The sequence below is a fragment of the Somniosus microcephalus genome, chromosome 29, assembly GCF_052327205.1.
Source record: "Somniosus microcephalus isolate GS21.2 chromosome 29, FLI_Smic_1.0, whole genome shotgun sequence".
NCBI lineage: Eukaryota > Metazoa > Chordata > Chondrichthyes > Squaliformes > Somniosidae > Somniosus > Somniosus microcephalus.
Genome location: NC_141015.1, coordinates 47,164,312 through 47,179,070, shown reverse-complemented (window position 1 = coordinate 47,179,070; position 14,759 = coordinate 47,164,312). Strand labels below are relative to the sequence as shown.

General features: G+C 50.5%; 1 protein-coding gene across 5 annotated transcripts in view; it reads left to right on the top strand.

Annotated features, from left to right (window-relative positions):
• The window catches only part of LOC147098712 (pro-neuregulin-3, membrane-bound isoform-like), a 241,566-nt gene extending 227,023 nt beyond the window's left edge, over positions 1-14,543 (top strand). For 4 of the 5 annotated variants that reach the window (XM_085970767.1, XM_085970765.1, XM_085970770.1 and 1 more), the window contains 4 exons: positions 4,031-4,196; positions 5,160-5,284; positions 13,372-13,566; positions 13,728-14,543. In XM_085970767.1, the coding sequence (XP_085826893.1) occupies positions 4,031-4,196; positions 5,160-5,284; positions 13,372-13,566; positions 13,728-14,223 (982 nt within the window). In that variant the 3' untranslated portion in view covers positions 14,224-14,543. The remainder of the gene's footprint in view (positions 1-4,030; positions 4,197-5,159; positions 5,285-13,371; positions 13,567-13,727) is intronic. The other variant, XM_085970768.1, reaches the window with a different exon arrangement.
• Positions 14,544-14,759: the final 216 nt, after the last annotated feature.

The following is a 14,759-nucleotide window of genomic DNA, read 5'->3' as shown; positions in this document are numbered from 1 at the left end:
CCTCTCCCTACCCCAGACTGTCACTATTGTAGCCCCTACCCCTCGGCTTCGACAGCTATGTTAGCAGGGAGGGTCAAGTTTGGGATGTCCTGGTCTCTGTGGCTCAGACCCTCACTGGATAAAATTACTGAGCCATTGGGGCAGGCTATAAAATTTTAATTACGAGCCATTTACTTGGTAAACAATAGAAGATTTAAAGCACCATTCTTTTGGAATAGCAGCTGTAATGAACTTGATCCTGATGTAGGGCAGGCAATCCATCGAGCCAGCTGTCATAACCAGTTTTACAGTTGAATGCAGCAACAGTGATATAGATAATTGAATTTAATTAAAACACAGGATTGCGGGATGCTGCAGTAGTAAAACACTTCTCGGAAAGGAAAGGGCACTGCACTTGGCTGCAGACTCATGAGACATTTCCAGCTGGATCTTCTCTCTACAGATGGGTAAAACTCCATATCACATTAATTGCATCTTCATCTAAGGGACATTGAGGGGCTCAATGGCCAGGAAGTGTGAGGACGGTGAGATCTGTTGGATGCAGCTCATACAGCCAAGATGCACCCAACACTACACTGGCCATGAAATACATCTATTTAGGATTACGGCCTTGGGAAAAGTCTTCGATGGAGTTCAGAAAAACTTTGGTTTCAGTGTAAGGTCCTCCTGTACAGATCTCTGGAAGATTTACTGAGGATTAGAAAATATGCCCACCCAGGTCTGCCCTAAACAGATGCTCCAGATTGACTTAGACTATGTAGATCAAGACTCTCCATATTGGACTGAAGCAGCTCCATGGGTTATGTCCATGTGATCTACTCTATCCATGGGCATCAGTCCAATCTACTCCATCCATGGGCATCGGTCCAATCTACTCCATCCATGGGCATCGGTCCAATCTACTCCATCCATGGGCATCAATCCAATCTACTCCATCCATGGGCATCGGTCCAATCTACTCCATCCATGGGCATCGGTCCAATCTACTCCATCCATGGGCATCGGTCCAATCTACTCCATCCATGGGCATCAATCCAATCTACTCCATCCATGGGCATCGGTCCAATCTACTCCATCCATGGGCATCAGTCCAATCTACTCCATCCATGGGCATCAGTCCAATCTACTCCATCCATGGGCATCGGTCCAATCTACTCCATCCATGGGCATCGGTCCAATCTACTCCATCCATGGGCATCGGTCCAATCTACTCCATCCATGGGCATCGGTCCAATCTATTCCATCCATGGGCATCAATCCAATCTACTCCCTCCATGGGCGTCGGTCCAATCTACTCCATCCATGGGCATCGGTCCAATCTACTCCATCCATGGGCATCGGTCCAATCTACTCCATCCATGGGCATCGGTCCAATCTACTCCATCCATGGGCATCAGTCCAATCTACTCCATCCATGGGCATCGGTCCAGTCTACTCCATCCATGGGCATCGGTCCAATCTACTCCATCCATGGGCATCGGTCCAATCTACTCCATCCATGGGCATCGGTCCAATCTACTCCATCCATGGGCATCGGTCCAATCTACTCCATCCATGGGCATCGGTCCAATCTACTCCATCCATGGGCATCGGTCCAATCTACTCCATCCATGGGCATCGGTCCAATCTACTCCATCCATGGGCATCGGTCCAATCTACTCCATCCATGGGCATCAATCCAATCTACTCCATCCATGGGCATCAATCCAATCTACTCCATCCATGGGCATCGGTCCAATCTACTCCATCCATGGGCATCGGTCCAATCTACTCCATCCATGGGCATCGGTCCAATCTGCTCCATCCATGGGCATCGGTCCAATCTGCTCCATCCATGGGCATCGGTCCAATCTGCTCCATCCATGGGCATCGGTCCAATCTGCTCCATCCATGGGCATCGGTCCAATCTACTCCATCCATGGGCATCAATCCAATCTACTCCATCCATGGGCATCAGTCCAATCTACTCCATCCATGGGCATCGGTCCAATCTACTCCATCCATGGGCATCGGTCCAATCTACTCCATCCATGGGCATCGGTCCAATCTACTCCATCCATGGGCATCAATCCAATCTACTCCATTCATGGGCATCGGTCCAATCTACTCCATCCATGGGCGTCGGTCCAATCTACTCCATCCATGGGCATCGGTCCAATCTACTCCATCCATGGGCATCGGTCCAATCTACCCCATCCATGGGCATCGATCCAATCTACTCCATCCATGGGCATCGGTCCAATCTACTCAATCCATGGGCATCAATCCAATCTACTCCATCCATGGGCATCGGTCCAATCTACTCCATCCATGGGCATCAGTCCAATCTACTCCATCCATGGGCATCAATCCAATCTACTCCATCCATGGGCATCGGTCCAATCTACTCCATCCATGGGCATCGGTCCAATCTACTCCATCCATGGGCATCGGTCCAATCTACTCCATCCATGGGCATCGGTCCAATCTACTCCATCCATGGGCATCGGTCCAATCTACTCCATCCATGGGCATCGGTCCAATCTACTCCATCCATGGGCATCAATCCAATCTACTCCATCCATGGGCATCAATCCAATCTACTCCATCCATGGGGATCAATCCAATCTACTCCATCCATGGGGATCAATCCAATCTACTCCATCCATGGGCATCGATCCAATCTACTCCATCCATGGGCATCGGTCCAATCTACTCCATCCATGGGCATCAATCCAATCTACTCCATCCATGGGCATCGGTCCAATCTACTCCATCCATGGGCATCGGTCCAATCTACTCCATCCATGGGCATCGGTCCAATCTACTCCATCCATGGGCATCGGTCCAATCTACTCCATCCATGGGCATCGGTCCAATCTACTCCATCCATGGGCATCAATCCAATCTACTCCATCCATGGGCATCAATCCAATCTACTCCATCCATGGGCATCGGTCCAATCTACTCCATCCATGGGCATCAATCCAATCTACTCCATCCATGGGGATCAATCCAATCTACTCCATCCATGGGCATCAATCCAATCTACTCCATCCATGGGCATCGGTCCAATCTACTCCATCCATGGGCATCGGTCCAATCTACTCCATCCATGGGCATCGGTCCAAACTTCTCCATCCATGGGGATCGGTCCAATCTACTCCATCCATGGGCATCGGTCCAATCTACTCCATCCATGGGCATCAATCCAATCTACTCCATCCATGGGCATCGGTCCAATCTACTCCATCCATGGGCATCAATCCAATCTACTCCATCCATGGGCATCAGTCCAATCTACTCCATCCATGGGGATCGGTCCAATCTAATCCATCCACGGGCGTCGGTCCAATCTACTCCATCCATGGGGATCAATCCAAACTTCTCCATCCATGGGCGTCGGTCCAATCTATTCCATCCATGGGGATCAATCCAAACTTCTCCATCCATGGGCATCAATCCAATCTACTCCATCCATGGGCATCAATCCAATCTATTCCATCCATGGGGATCAATCCAATCTATTCCATCCATGGGGATCAATCCAAACTTCTCCATCCATGGGGATCAATCCAATCTACTCCATCCATGGGCATCGGTCCAATCTACTCCATCCATGGGCATCGGTCCAATCTACTCCATCCATGGGCATCGGTCCAATCTACTCCATCCATGGGCATCAATCCAATCTACTCCATCCATGGGCATCGGTCCAATCTACTCCATCCATGGGCATCGGTCCAATCTACTCCATCCATGGGCATCAATCCAATCTACTCCATCCATGGGCATCGGTCCAATCTACTCCATCCATGGGCATCAATCCAATCTACTCCATCCATGGGGATCGGTCCAATCTACTCCATGGGGATCGGTCTAATCTTCTCCATCCATGGAGAACCGTGTGAATTGCGCAGTACACACTGTAATCCATCCATGGGGATCAGTGTGAATTGCGCAATACTCACTGTAATCCACTGTTCATAGGCTTTTCTCGTTGAAGTTTGTTGTGTGTGAATAAGACCGTTTTCTTTCTCTGTTGTAACAGGAAACAAAGGCAGAAACTGCGTGATCAGGGCAAGGAGATTCGTTTTGGGAAGAGTTACAGTCTGAACAATTCCGAGCTGTCTACGACAGACAATCCGCGGCGGAATGTGTTGCAGCTGGAAAGTGTAAGCAGACAGCAGCGGTGTGAGGACAAGTCCTGCGACAGGGTTGGTCTCCATCAGACTGTTGTTCATTCACTGCTTTAACGATATCTACCAACAGCATTGCAGCCAGCACACGCGAGCACATTTAGTAGCCAGTCCGTTATACAAATTTCTACCTCCCGAGTTTGCAGGAGTGTCTGAATTGTTGCTTAAAGTGACAGTCCCTACTGCAAGCACTGACCCGCGGAGCAAGCTGGGACGTGATCTCTAAACATCTTTGCAACTTGCCCCATTTTGTTCCGATACTCCTAGGAGTGAGTGCAATCAGGAAGCACCTCCATCAAGCAGCATGTTATACCAGAGAGTCATTCAATGAACAGTTGGTAGAATCTTTCTATTTTGCATGTAATTTAGCCAAAAGTAGATAAACATTGAAAGGCAAGGAAGATACTGGAACATCGGAACAGGAGGAGGCCATTCAGCCACTCGAGCCTGTTCCACCATTCAATGAGATCATGGCTGATCTGTGACCTAACTCCACATACCCGCCTTTGGTCCATATCCCTTAATACCTTTGGTTAACAAAAATCTGTCAATCTCCAATTTAAAATTAGCAATTGATCCACCATTAATTGCCTTTTGCGGAAGAGAGTTCCAAACTTCTACCACCCTAATTTCACTCCTGAATGGTCTGGCTCTAATTTTTAAGACTACGCCCCCTAGTCCTAGAATCTCCAAACAGCGGAAATAGTTTCTATCTACCCTCTCTGTTCCCCTTAGAAAGGGAATGGGAGCGTGACTAGCTTTGGGTTGCTAGATAAGTGGTGCCAAATGGCCTATTTCTGCGGTGTAACGTTCTGTGCTTCCATGTTCTGTGGTTCTAAGGAGAGAACGTGCCACCATGTGGTCAGTATAACTCAGGGCTGCCGAGTCAGTGCCGTTACCCACTTCAGGAGACTGAGTTGGAATTTGAGGGCATTTGACCAACTGCTCCTGGGTTTGATGTGATGATGTTTTCCTTTTCAGTACTCAAAGCCAGATAGCAATATTGGAGAAGGAAGACGAAATGTTCTGGAATCACAGTTCTCAGGTCCTGGATCCTCCCCGGCCGACTCCGCTCCGTCCAGCAACCCAACAGGCAAACAGCAAAGGTAAAGGAATGTTGGAAATAGTCCAATAAAACTCAACTCAACTCATTACCATAAAGAAAAGTTATCTAAGATCTTGTGCTTATCAAATAACATCAATTCAGGGTTAGATGCAGAGTAAAGCGTCCTCTACACTGTCCCATCAAGCACTCCCAGGGCAGGTACAGCACTGGTTAGATACAGAGTAAAGCTCCCTCTACACTGTCCCATCAAACATTCCCAGGCCAGGTACAGCACAGGTTAGATACGGAGTAAAGCTCCCTCTACACTGTCCCATCAAACACTCCCGGGGCAGGTACAGCACGGGGTTAGATACAGAGTAAAGCTCCCTCTACACTGTCCCATCAAACACTCCCAGGGCAGGTACAGCACTGGTTAGATACAGAGTAAAGCTCCCTCTACACTGTCCCATCAAACATTCCCAGGCCAGGTACAGCACAGGTGAGATACGGAGTAAAGCTCCCTCTACACTGTCCCATCAAACACTCCCGGGGCAGGTACAGCACGGGGTTAGATACAGAGTAAAGCTCCCTCTACACTGTCCCATCAAACACTCCCAGGGCAGGTACAGCATGGGTTAGATACAGAGTAATGCTCCCTCTACACTGTCCCATCAAACACTCCCGGGGCAGGTACAGCACGGGGTTAGATACAGAGTAAAGCTCCCTCTACACTGTCCCATCAAACACTCCCAGGGCAGGTACAGCACGGAGTTAGATACAGAGTAAAGCTCCCTCTACACTGTCCCATCAAACACTCCCAGGGCAGGTACAGCACGGGTTAGATACAGAGTAAAGCTCCCTCTACACTATCCCATCAAACACTCCCAGGGCAGGTACAGCATGGGTTAGATACAGAGTAATGCTCCCTCTACACTGTCCCATCAAACACTCCCAGGGCAGGTACTGCACAGGTTAGATACAGAGTAAAGCTCCCTCTACACTGTCCCATCAAACACTCCCAGGACAGGTACAGCAAGGGTTAGATACAGAGTAAAGCTCCCTCTACACTGTCCCATCAAACACTCCCAGGGCAGGTACAGCACGGGGTTAGATACAGAGTAAAGCTCCCTCTACACTGTCCCATCAAACACTCCCAGGACAGGTACAGCAAGGGTTAGATACAGAGTAAAGCTCCCTCTACACTGTCCCATCAAACACTCCCAGGGCAGGTACAGCACGGGGTTAGATACAGAGTAAAGCTCCCTCTACACTGTCCCATCAAACACTCCCAGGGCAGGTACAGCACGGGTTAGATACAGAGTGATGTGCCTCAATTATTCCGAGACTCGAAGTTAGCAGAACAAAAGTAAGGCTTTTATTAACTCAGAACATAACACGTAAAATAGAGAGATGTCTACCTTCAGGAGGCTGAACCCGACTGAAGTTAGATTACAAAGGAGCCAGGTATGGGCGGAGCCCTGCACACAACCATAGAGTCATAGAGTTTTACAGCACAGAACGAGGCCCTTCGGCCCATCGTGTCTGCGCCGCCCATCCATCCCTGTCCAGTCTAATCCCATTTTCCAGCATTTGGTCCATAGCCTTGTATGCAATGGCATTTCAAGTGCTCATCCAAATGCTTCTTGAATGTTGTGAGGGTTCCTGCCTCTACCACCCTTTCAGGCATTGAGTTCCACATTCCAACCACCCTCTGGGTGAAAAAGTTCCTCCTCAAATCCCCTCTAAATCTCCTGCCCCTTACCCTGAATCTATGCCCCCTTGTTATTGACCCCCCTACTAAGGGGAAAAGTTCCTCTTTGTCTACCCTATCTATGCCCCTCATCATTTTGTACACCTCAATCAGGTCCCCCCTCAGCCTTCTTTGCTCCAAGGAAAACAACCCCAGCCTGTCCAGCCTCTCTTCATAGCTGAGGCGCTCCATCCCAGGTAACATCCTGGTGAATCTTCTCTGCACCCTCTCCAAAGCAATCACATCCTTCCTATAGTGAGGCGACCAGAACTGCACACAGTACTCCAGCTGTGGCCTCACCAGCGTTTTGTACAGCTCCATCATAACCTCCCTGCTCTTATAGTCTATGCCTCGGCTAATGAAGGCAAGTATCCCATATGCCTTTTTAACCACCTTATCTACCTGTTCCGCTGCCTTCAGGGATCTATGTACATGTACACCAAGGTCCCTCTGACCCTCTGTACTTCCTAGGGTCCTACCACTCATTGTGTATTCCCTTGCCTTATTTGTCCGTCCAAAATGCATCACCTCGCACTTTTCAGGGTTAAATTCCATTTGCCACTTTTCCGCCCATCTGACCAACCCGTTTATATCGTCCTGTAGCCTGAGGCTTTCCTCCTCGCAATTTACCACCCCACCAATTTTCGTGTCATCTGCGAACTTACTGATCATACCTTTTACATTCTCATCCAAATCATTTATGTAGATCACAAACAACAAGGGACCCAGCACCGATCCCTGAGGTACCCCACTGGACACAGGCTTCCAGTCACAAAAGCAACCTTCGACCATCACCCTCTGCCTCCTGCCACTCAGCCAGTTTAGGATCCAACGCGCCAAGGCACCCTGGATCCCATGGGCTCTTACCTTCTTGACCAGTCTCCTATGCGGGACTTTGTCAAAAGCTTTACTGAAGTCCATGTAAACCACATCCACAGCATTTCCCTCATCCACCCCCCTAGTCACCCCCTCGAAAAATTCAATCAGATTTGTCAGACATGATTTACCCTTGACAAAGCCATGCTGACTATCCCCGATTAATCCTTGCCTCTCCAAGTGGAGACTAATTTTGTCCCTCAGAATTTTTTCCAATAATTTCCCTACCACAGATGTTAGGCTCACTGGCCTGTAATTCCCTGGTTTATCCCTGCTACCCTTCTTGAATAATGGTACTACGTTAGCTGTTCTCCAGTCCTCTGGTACATCCCCTGTGGCCAGAGAGGTTCTGAAAATTTGTGTCAGAGCCCCTGCAATCTCCTCCTTTGCCTCCCACAGCAGCCTGGGATACATCTCGTCTGGGCCTGGGGATTTATCCACTTTTTGGCCTGCTAAAACCGCTAGCACCTCCTCCCTCTCGATGCTAATATGTTCAAGTATGTCACAGCCCCCTTGCCCGATTTCTATGTCTGCATCGTCTTTCTCTATAGTGAACACAGATGCAAAAAATTCATTTAAAACCCCGCCTACATCATCTGGCTCTACACACAGATTGCCACTTTGGTCCCTAATGGGCCCTACCCTTTCCCTGGTTATCCTCTTGCCCTTAATATACTTATAAAACATCTTAGGATTTTCCTTTATTTTGCTCGCCAGTGTTATTTCATGGCCCCTCTTCGCCCTCCTAATTTCTTTTTTAAGTATGCCCCTGCATTTTTTATACTCCTCTAGGGCTTCTTCCGTCTTTAGTCTTTTGTAACTGCCAAAAGCCCCCCTTTTATTTCTAATGCATTTTTGTATATCCCTTGTCATCCAAGGTTCCCTTTGCTTGTTGGTCCCACCCTTGACCTTTACAGGAACATGTTGGCGTTGTACTCTCTCTATTTCCCTTCTGAAAGTCTCCCACTGTTTTGATGCGGATTTTCCTATAAGTAGCTGCTCCCAGTCCAATTTGGCCAGATCCTGCCTTATCATATTAAAATCGGCCTTCCCCCAATTTAGAACCCTTATTTCCGGGCCGTCTTTGTCTTTTTCCATGACCACCTTAAATCTCACCGAATTGTGAACCAGTTCCAGCACATTCCAATACATAATACATGAGGACTGGGGGAAGGGAAAAGACACAGAAAGCAGGCAGTTACAAGACACAGAAAACAGGCAGTGATGAATGGAATATATTTCATCACATTCACCCCTTCTATAGATTTAGTCTGTTCGGGGGTTTGATAGTCCTCTGCGACCGACGTGGCTGTTGTGGTGCCGCGGGTGTCGGCTGGGTGTCCCCGGTAGCCTCCTGGGTCTCTGCCGGGGGTGCCGCCGGGGTTGTTGAAGGGGTAGTTGGTGGGGGTGCCGTTGGTCGATGTTCTTCTGGGGGTGATGAAAGAATAGTGGGTGGGTAAGAGTTGCTGTGATCGTCGTCGCTGCTATTGCCGTGGTTGTTGTCGATGCCGGCTGGGGCGACGTCTTTTATGGACACGGTGTCCTCCCTTCCGTCGGCGTGCCGGACATATGCGTATTGGGGGTTGGCGTGGAGTAGGTGTACTGGCTCCACGAGAGGGTCCGTCTTGTGGCCCCTCACATGCCTTCGCACGAGTACCGGACCTGGGGTGGAGAGCCATGACGGCATGGATACGCCTGAGGTGGATTTCCGAGGAAAGACAAACATTCGTTCATGAGGCGTGGCATTAGTGGCCGTACACAATAGCGACCGTATCGAATGGAGCACATCCGAGAGGACTTCCTGCCAGCGGGAGATAGGGAGGCCCTTGGTCCTTAGAGCTAGAGTGACTGCTTTCCACACTGTCCCGTTCTCTCGCTCCACCTGGCCGTTACCCCGGGGGTTGTAGCTGGTGGTACGGCTCGTGGCGATCCCCTTGGACAGCATGTACTGGCGTAGCTCTTCACTCATGAAGGACGCCCCCCTATCCGTGTGGATATAGCTCGGCATACCGAACAGGCAGAACAGGCTGTTGAGGCATTTAATGACCGTGGCGCTGGTCATGTCTGGGCAGGGGAAGGCGAATGGGAAACGGGAGTATTCGTCCACAATGTTCAGGAAGTAAACATTGCGGTCGACGGACGGGAGGGGGCCCTTGAAATCTAAGCTGAGCCGCTCGAAGGGCCGTGTAGCTTTGATTAAGTGGGCTCTATCTGGGCGGTAGAACCGAGGCTTGCACTCAGCGCAAGTGCGGCAGTTCCTGGTCAGAGACCGAACTTCCTCAATCGAGTAGGGTAAGTTACGGGACTTTATGAAGTGGAACAGCCGCGTGACCCCTGGGTGGCAGAGGTCGTTGTGGAGGGTCTGTAGCCGATCCTCGGTGGCGCTGGCACACATCCCTCGTGAGAGGGCGTCAGGGGATTCGTTAAGGGCCCCTGGCCGGTAAATGATGTCGTACTCGAAAGTGGAGAGCTCGATCCGCCACCTAAGAATCTTATCATTTTTAATCTTCCCCCTCTGTTTATTGTTGAACATAAACACTACCGACCGCTGGTCGGTAAGTAGGGTGAAGCGTTTGCCGGCTAGGTAGTGGCGCCAGTGGCGCACTGCCTCCACGATGGCTTGGGCCTCCTTTTCCACGGAGGAGTGTCTGATCTCGGGGCCTTGGAGGGTCCTCGAGAAGAAAGCTACGGGCCGCCCCGCCTGGTTGAGGGTGGCCGCCAAGGCGAAGTCGGATGCATCACTTTCCACTTGAAATGGAGTGTTCTCGTCCACTGCCTGTAGCGTGGCCCGCTCAATATCCTGCTTAATGCTTTTGAAGGCGGCGTGGGCCTCAGCAGAGAGCGGAAAAGAGGATGCTTTCAAGAGGGGGCGGGCTTTGTCGGAGTAGTTGGGGACCCATTGGGAATAGTAAGAAAATAACCCCAGGCACCTTTTCAGGGCTTTGGGAGTGTTGGGCAGGGGCAGCTCCCGTAGGGGGCGCAATCGGTCGGGGTCTGGTCCGATTTCCCCATTCTCCACCACGCTGCCCAGTATGCAGAGGCGCGTGGTGTTGAAAACGCACTTGTCCTCGTTATAGGTGAGGTTGAGTTTTTGTGCGGTTTTCAGGAACCTCTCGAGGTTCGAGTCGTGATCCTGCTGGTTGTGACCGCAGATGGTGACGTTGTCGAGGTAGGGGAAGGTTGCCTGCAAGTGGTGGTCATCGACCATGCGATCCATCTCCCTCTGAAAGACCGAGACCCCGTTCGTCACCCCAAAGGGGACTCTGAGGAATTGGTAGAGGCGTCCGTTCGCCTCGAAGGCGGTGTACGGGCGGTCCTCTGGTCTGATAGGGAGCTGGTGGTACGCTGACTTGAGGTCGATGGTGGAGAACACCCGGTATTGGGCGATTTGGTTCACCATTTCTGATATGCGGGGTAGCGGGTAGGCGTCTAGTAGGGTGTACCTGTTGATCGTTTGACTATAGTCGATCACCATCCGTTTCTTCTCGCTACCCCTTACCACTACCACTTGGGCGCGCCACGGGCTGTTGCTGTGTTCAATAATGCGCTCTTTCAGGAGCCTGTCTACCTCGGTCGCGATAAACCGCCTGTCCTCCCAGCTGTACCTCCTGCTTTTGGTCGCTATTGGCCGGCAGTTAGGGGTAAGGTTCGCGAATAGCGAAGGCGGCTTTACCTTCAGGGTAGCCAGACCGCACACTGTGAGGGGCGGCTGGGACCCACCGTACTTGAGCGTGATGCTTTGGTGGTTGCACTGGAAATCCAAACCCAAGATCACTCTCGCACATAGATTCTTCATGATTAATACTTTAAAATTATCATACACAGTTCCGTTAACGCACAATTGTACCGTGCAGTAACCCAGAATGGTCGATGTCTGGGTTTTATCGGCCATAGAGATGGTACCCTGAGCAGGGACCACCTTTAGGGAGAGTTGTTGTGCCAGTTCAGGGTGGATAAAACTCTCCGTGCTTCCACTGTCAATTAAGCATTTAACCCGGCACCCATTTACCTCGATGTCCACCATTGATTTGGATAGCGGATGCGGCCTGGTCTGGTCCACTGTGACCGATGCCACTGTAGGGCCCTGATCGAGACAAGATGGCGTCCACGCTGTCTGCTCATAAGATGGCGGACCCCACGAGGTCGGGCAAGATGGCGTCCAAGATGGCCGCTCCCACGGCGCACACGCGGCGGTGGCGGGTTTTCCGGCGGTTGGTTTTCCGGCGGGGTTCCCTCTGCACACCTTCCCGAAGTGCCCCTTCTTACCGCACTTAAAGCAGGTGGTGCCTTTCGCCGGGCACAGGTTTCTGGTGTGCTTTGGCTGCCCGCAGAAGTAGCAGTTGGGTCCTTGACGCGTCGCGGCTGTCGTAGGGCTTCTGGGGGGAGAGCTGGGCCCCGCCGGTGTCGGGCTGCCGGGCGGGGAAGATGCCTTCCAAGATGGCGGCGCCCTCGGCACACACGTGGCGGCGTGGGCGGCGCGGGCTGAAGAGTAGGCGTCCGAGTTTCTCTGGGCCATCTCCAGGGACCGCGCGGTGTCCGCAGCCTGTTTCAGGTCCAACTCCGTTTTTTCCAGCAGTCTTTGCCGGATGTGAGTGGAGCTGAGGCCTGTGATAAAGGCATCGCGAACAAGCTCGTCGGTGTACACTGCGGCTTTTACATCTCGGCACTTACAGTCCTTGCCAAGCTTTTTCAGGATGCTTAGGAACTCCTCCACCGATTCCCCAGGTCGCTGTGCGCGAGTAGCGAGTAGATGCCTAGCATACACCTCATTCGTAGGCTGCTGGTAATGCGCCTTTAAGGTGTTGCAGGCGGCCAGGTACGTATCGGCGTCTTGGATGAGGGGGTAAACCCGGTGGCTTACCCAATTCCGTAGCATTCCGAGTCTCATCTTCGCAGTGTCCGTAGCGTCTTTGACGGCTGCGGAATTGTCCAGGAAGAATTCCATACAGTCAAACCAGTGTCCGAAGCGTGCTGATGCGTCCGGAGCATGTTGATCCAAATCCAAACGTTCGGGTTTCAGGAGTTGATCCATAGTGTTGAAAATTGAGTTAATAAAATTGATGTGCCTCAATTATTCCGAGACTCGAAGTTAGCAGAACAAAAGTAAGGCTTTTATTAACTTAGAACATAACACGTAAAATAGAGAGATGTCTACCTTCAGGAGGCTGAACCCGACTGAAGTTAGATTACAAAGGAGCCAGGTATGGGCGGAGCCCTGCACACAACCAGTTCCAGCACATTCCAATACATAATACATGAGGACTGGGGGAAGGGAAAAGACACAGAAAGCAGGCAGTTACAAGACACAGAAAACAGGCAGTGATGAATGGAATATATTTCATCACACAGAGTAAAGCTCCCTCTACACTGTCCCATCAAACACTCCCAGGGCAGGTACACCACTCTCCACGCTTGTGGTCCCCGTGATTATCAGGGTTTGGATCCAGGATTAATCACCGGTCTAAGTATAGAGTAACCGTGTGACCACTGTAACATTCTCATTGGCCAATTTGTTCCCACAGGTTTTGCCCGTCCTCCTCTCTTAGTCCAAGGCAACTGGTCAGAATGTCATCGAAGGTCAGCCCTCAGCCTTCACCACCTTTATCCCGGGGTTCATTGAGTGGAGTTGTAGAACCACCAGACTCAATGTCTCCCAATACAAATAGCCAGATCCAAGATCAGCTTGCTTCAACCAAGGATTCGTTGGACAACAAACGGTAGGTGCCTGGTTTCCATTGTTCAATCTATGTGTTGGTGGGTGGTCAGTTAAATTGTCCACTCTAATGTGTTGGTCAGCTGAATTGTTTCCTTCATGTTGTGAAGATTTATTGTTAATTGCCTGGTTTCATTTTCAACAATTTTTTAAAATTCTTTTTAGACCTTCAACCAATTGTTGGAACTCTCCCGAGAATTCCTTTAATATTATGCGCCCTGCACCCTCCCACCGACCCATCCAGCTCTGTGCTTTGGAGCTGAAAGATAAAGGCGTGGCTCCTCATTGCTGGGCAGCCTCGGTTCCTGTAACCCCTTCGATGGGGGAGAAGAGTTGTGTCCAGGTGCAGATGGAGAGTCAGGAGTCCGAGAGCACCGAGCAGCGCCCACACTCCTACCCTGCTGATCTGGTTACTGTCAGCGCACCCAATACCCCACTCCACGTCGCCGATGGCCAGCAGGTGGAGATGTTGCTTCAGACCGTACAGCAACAGATCCAGATCTTGGCGTTTGCCAGTCGAAGGGCCGAGGACTATGAACTGATCAATGAATGTGAGGAGAGAGCAAGTGAAAACACGGCATTTCTGCCGGTGGTTTCTGCCGAGGAGATGCCATTTCTGGCGAGGAAGGAACAGTACAGAGACTGCGATCTAGGAAAGTGACATTCTGCTATCTGTACCTTCATTGCATTGTGAAACTGGGGAAAGGGAAGAATAAGGAAAAAAAGAGAAATTATTTATATGCATTTATTTAAAGCATTTAATTAGAAACCAAATAGTCAGTTGCCCCCATAGTGGTTTATGAAAACGATTTTGTATTGTTTTATCAAATAACTTTTCTTTTTTTCTTTCTGGTGAAAATCTTAGTGCCTATTATTGCCGACGGGTGTGTGTAGGGATGTGCTGTGTTTCACCAATGTAATCTGGATTAAAGGGCGTGTCAGCTCGTTCTCTTTGACACGGCCTCACATTCAAAAACAAAATGGTCTTTTTGACATTTCCACTGGCATTCTGATTGGACAGGACCTGGGGCATGAGGTACACGGGACAGGGAGAGTTAGACCGGAAGGTGACCTGGGGCATGAGGTACACGGGACGGAAAGAGTTAGACCGGAAGGTGACCTGGGGCATGAGGTACACGGGACGGGGAGAGTTAGACCGGAAGGTGACCTAGGGCATGAGGTACACGGGACGGGGAG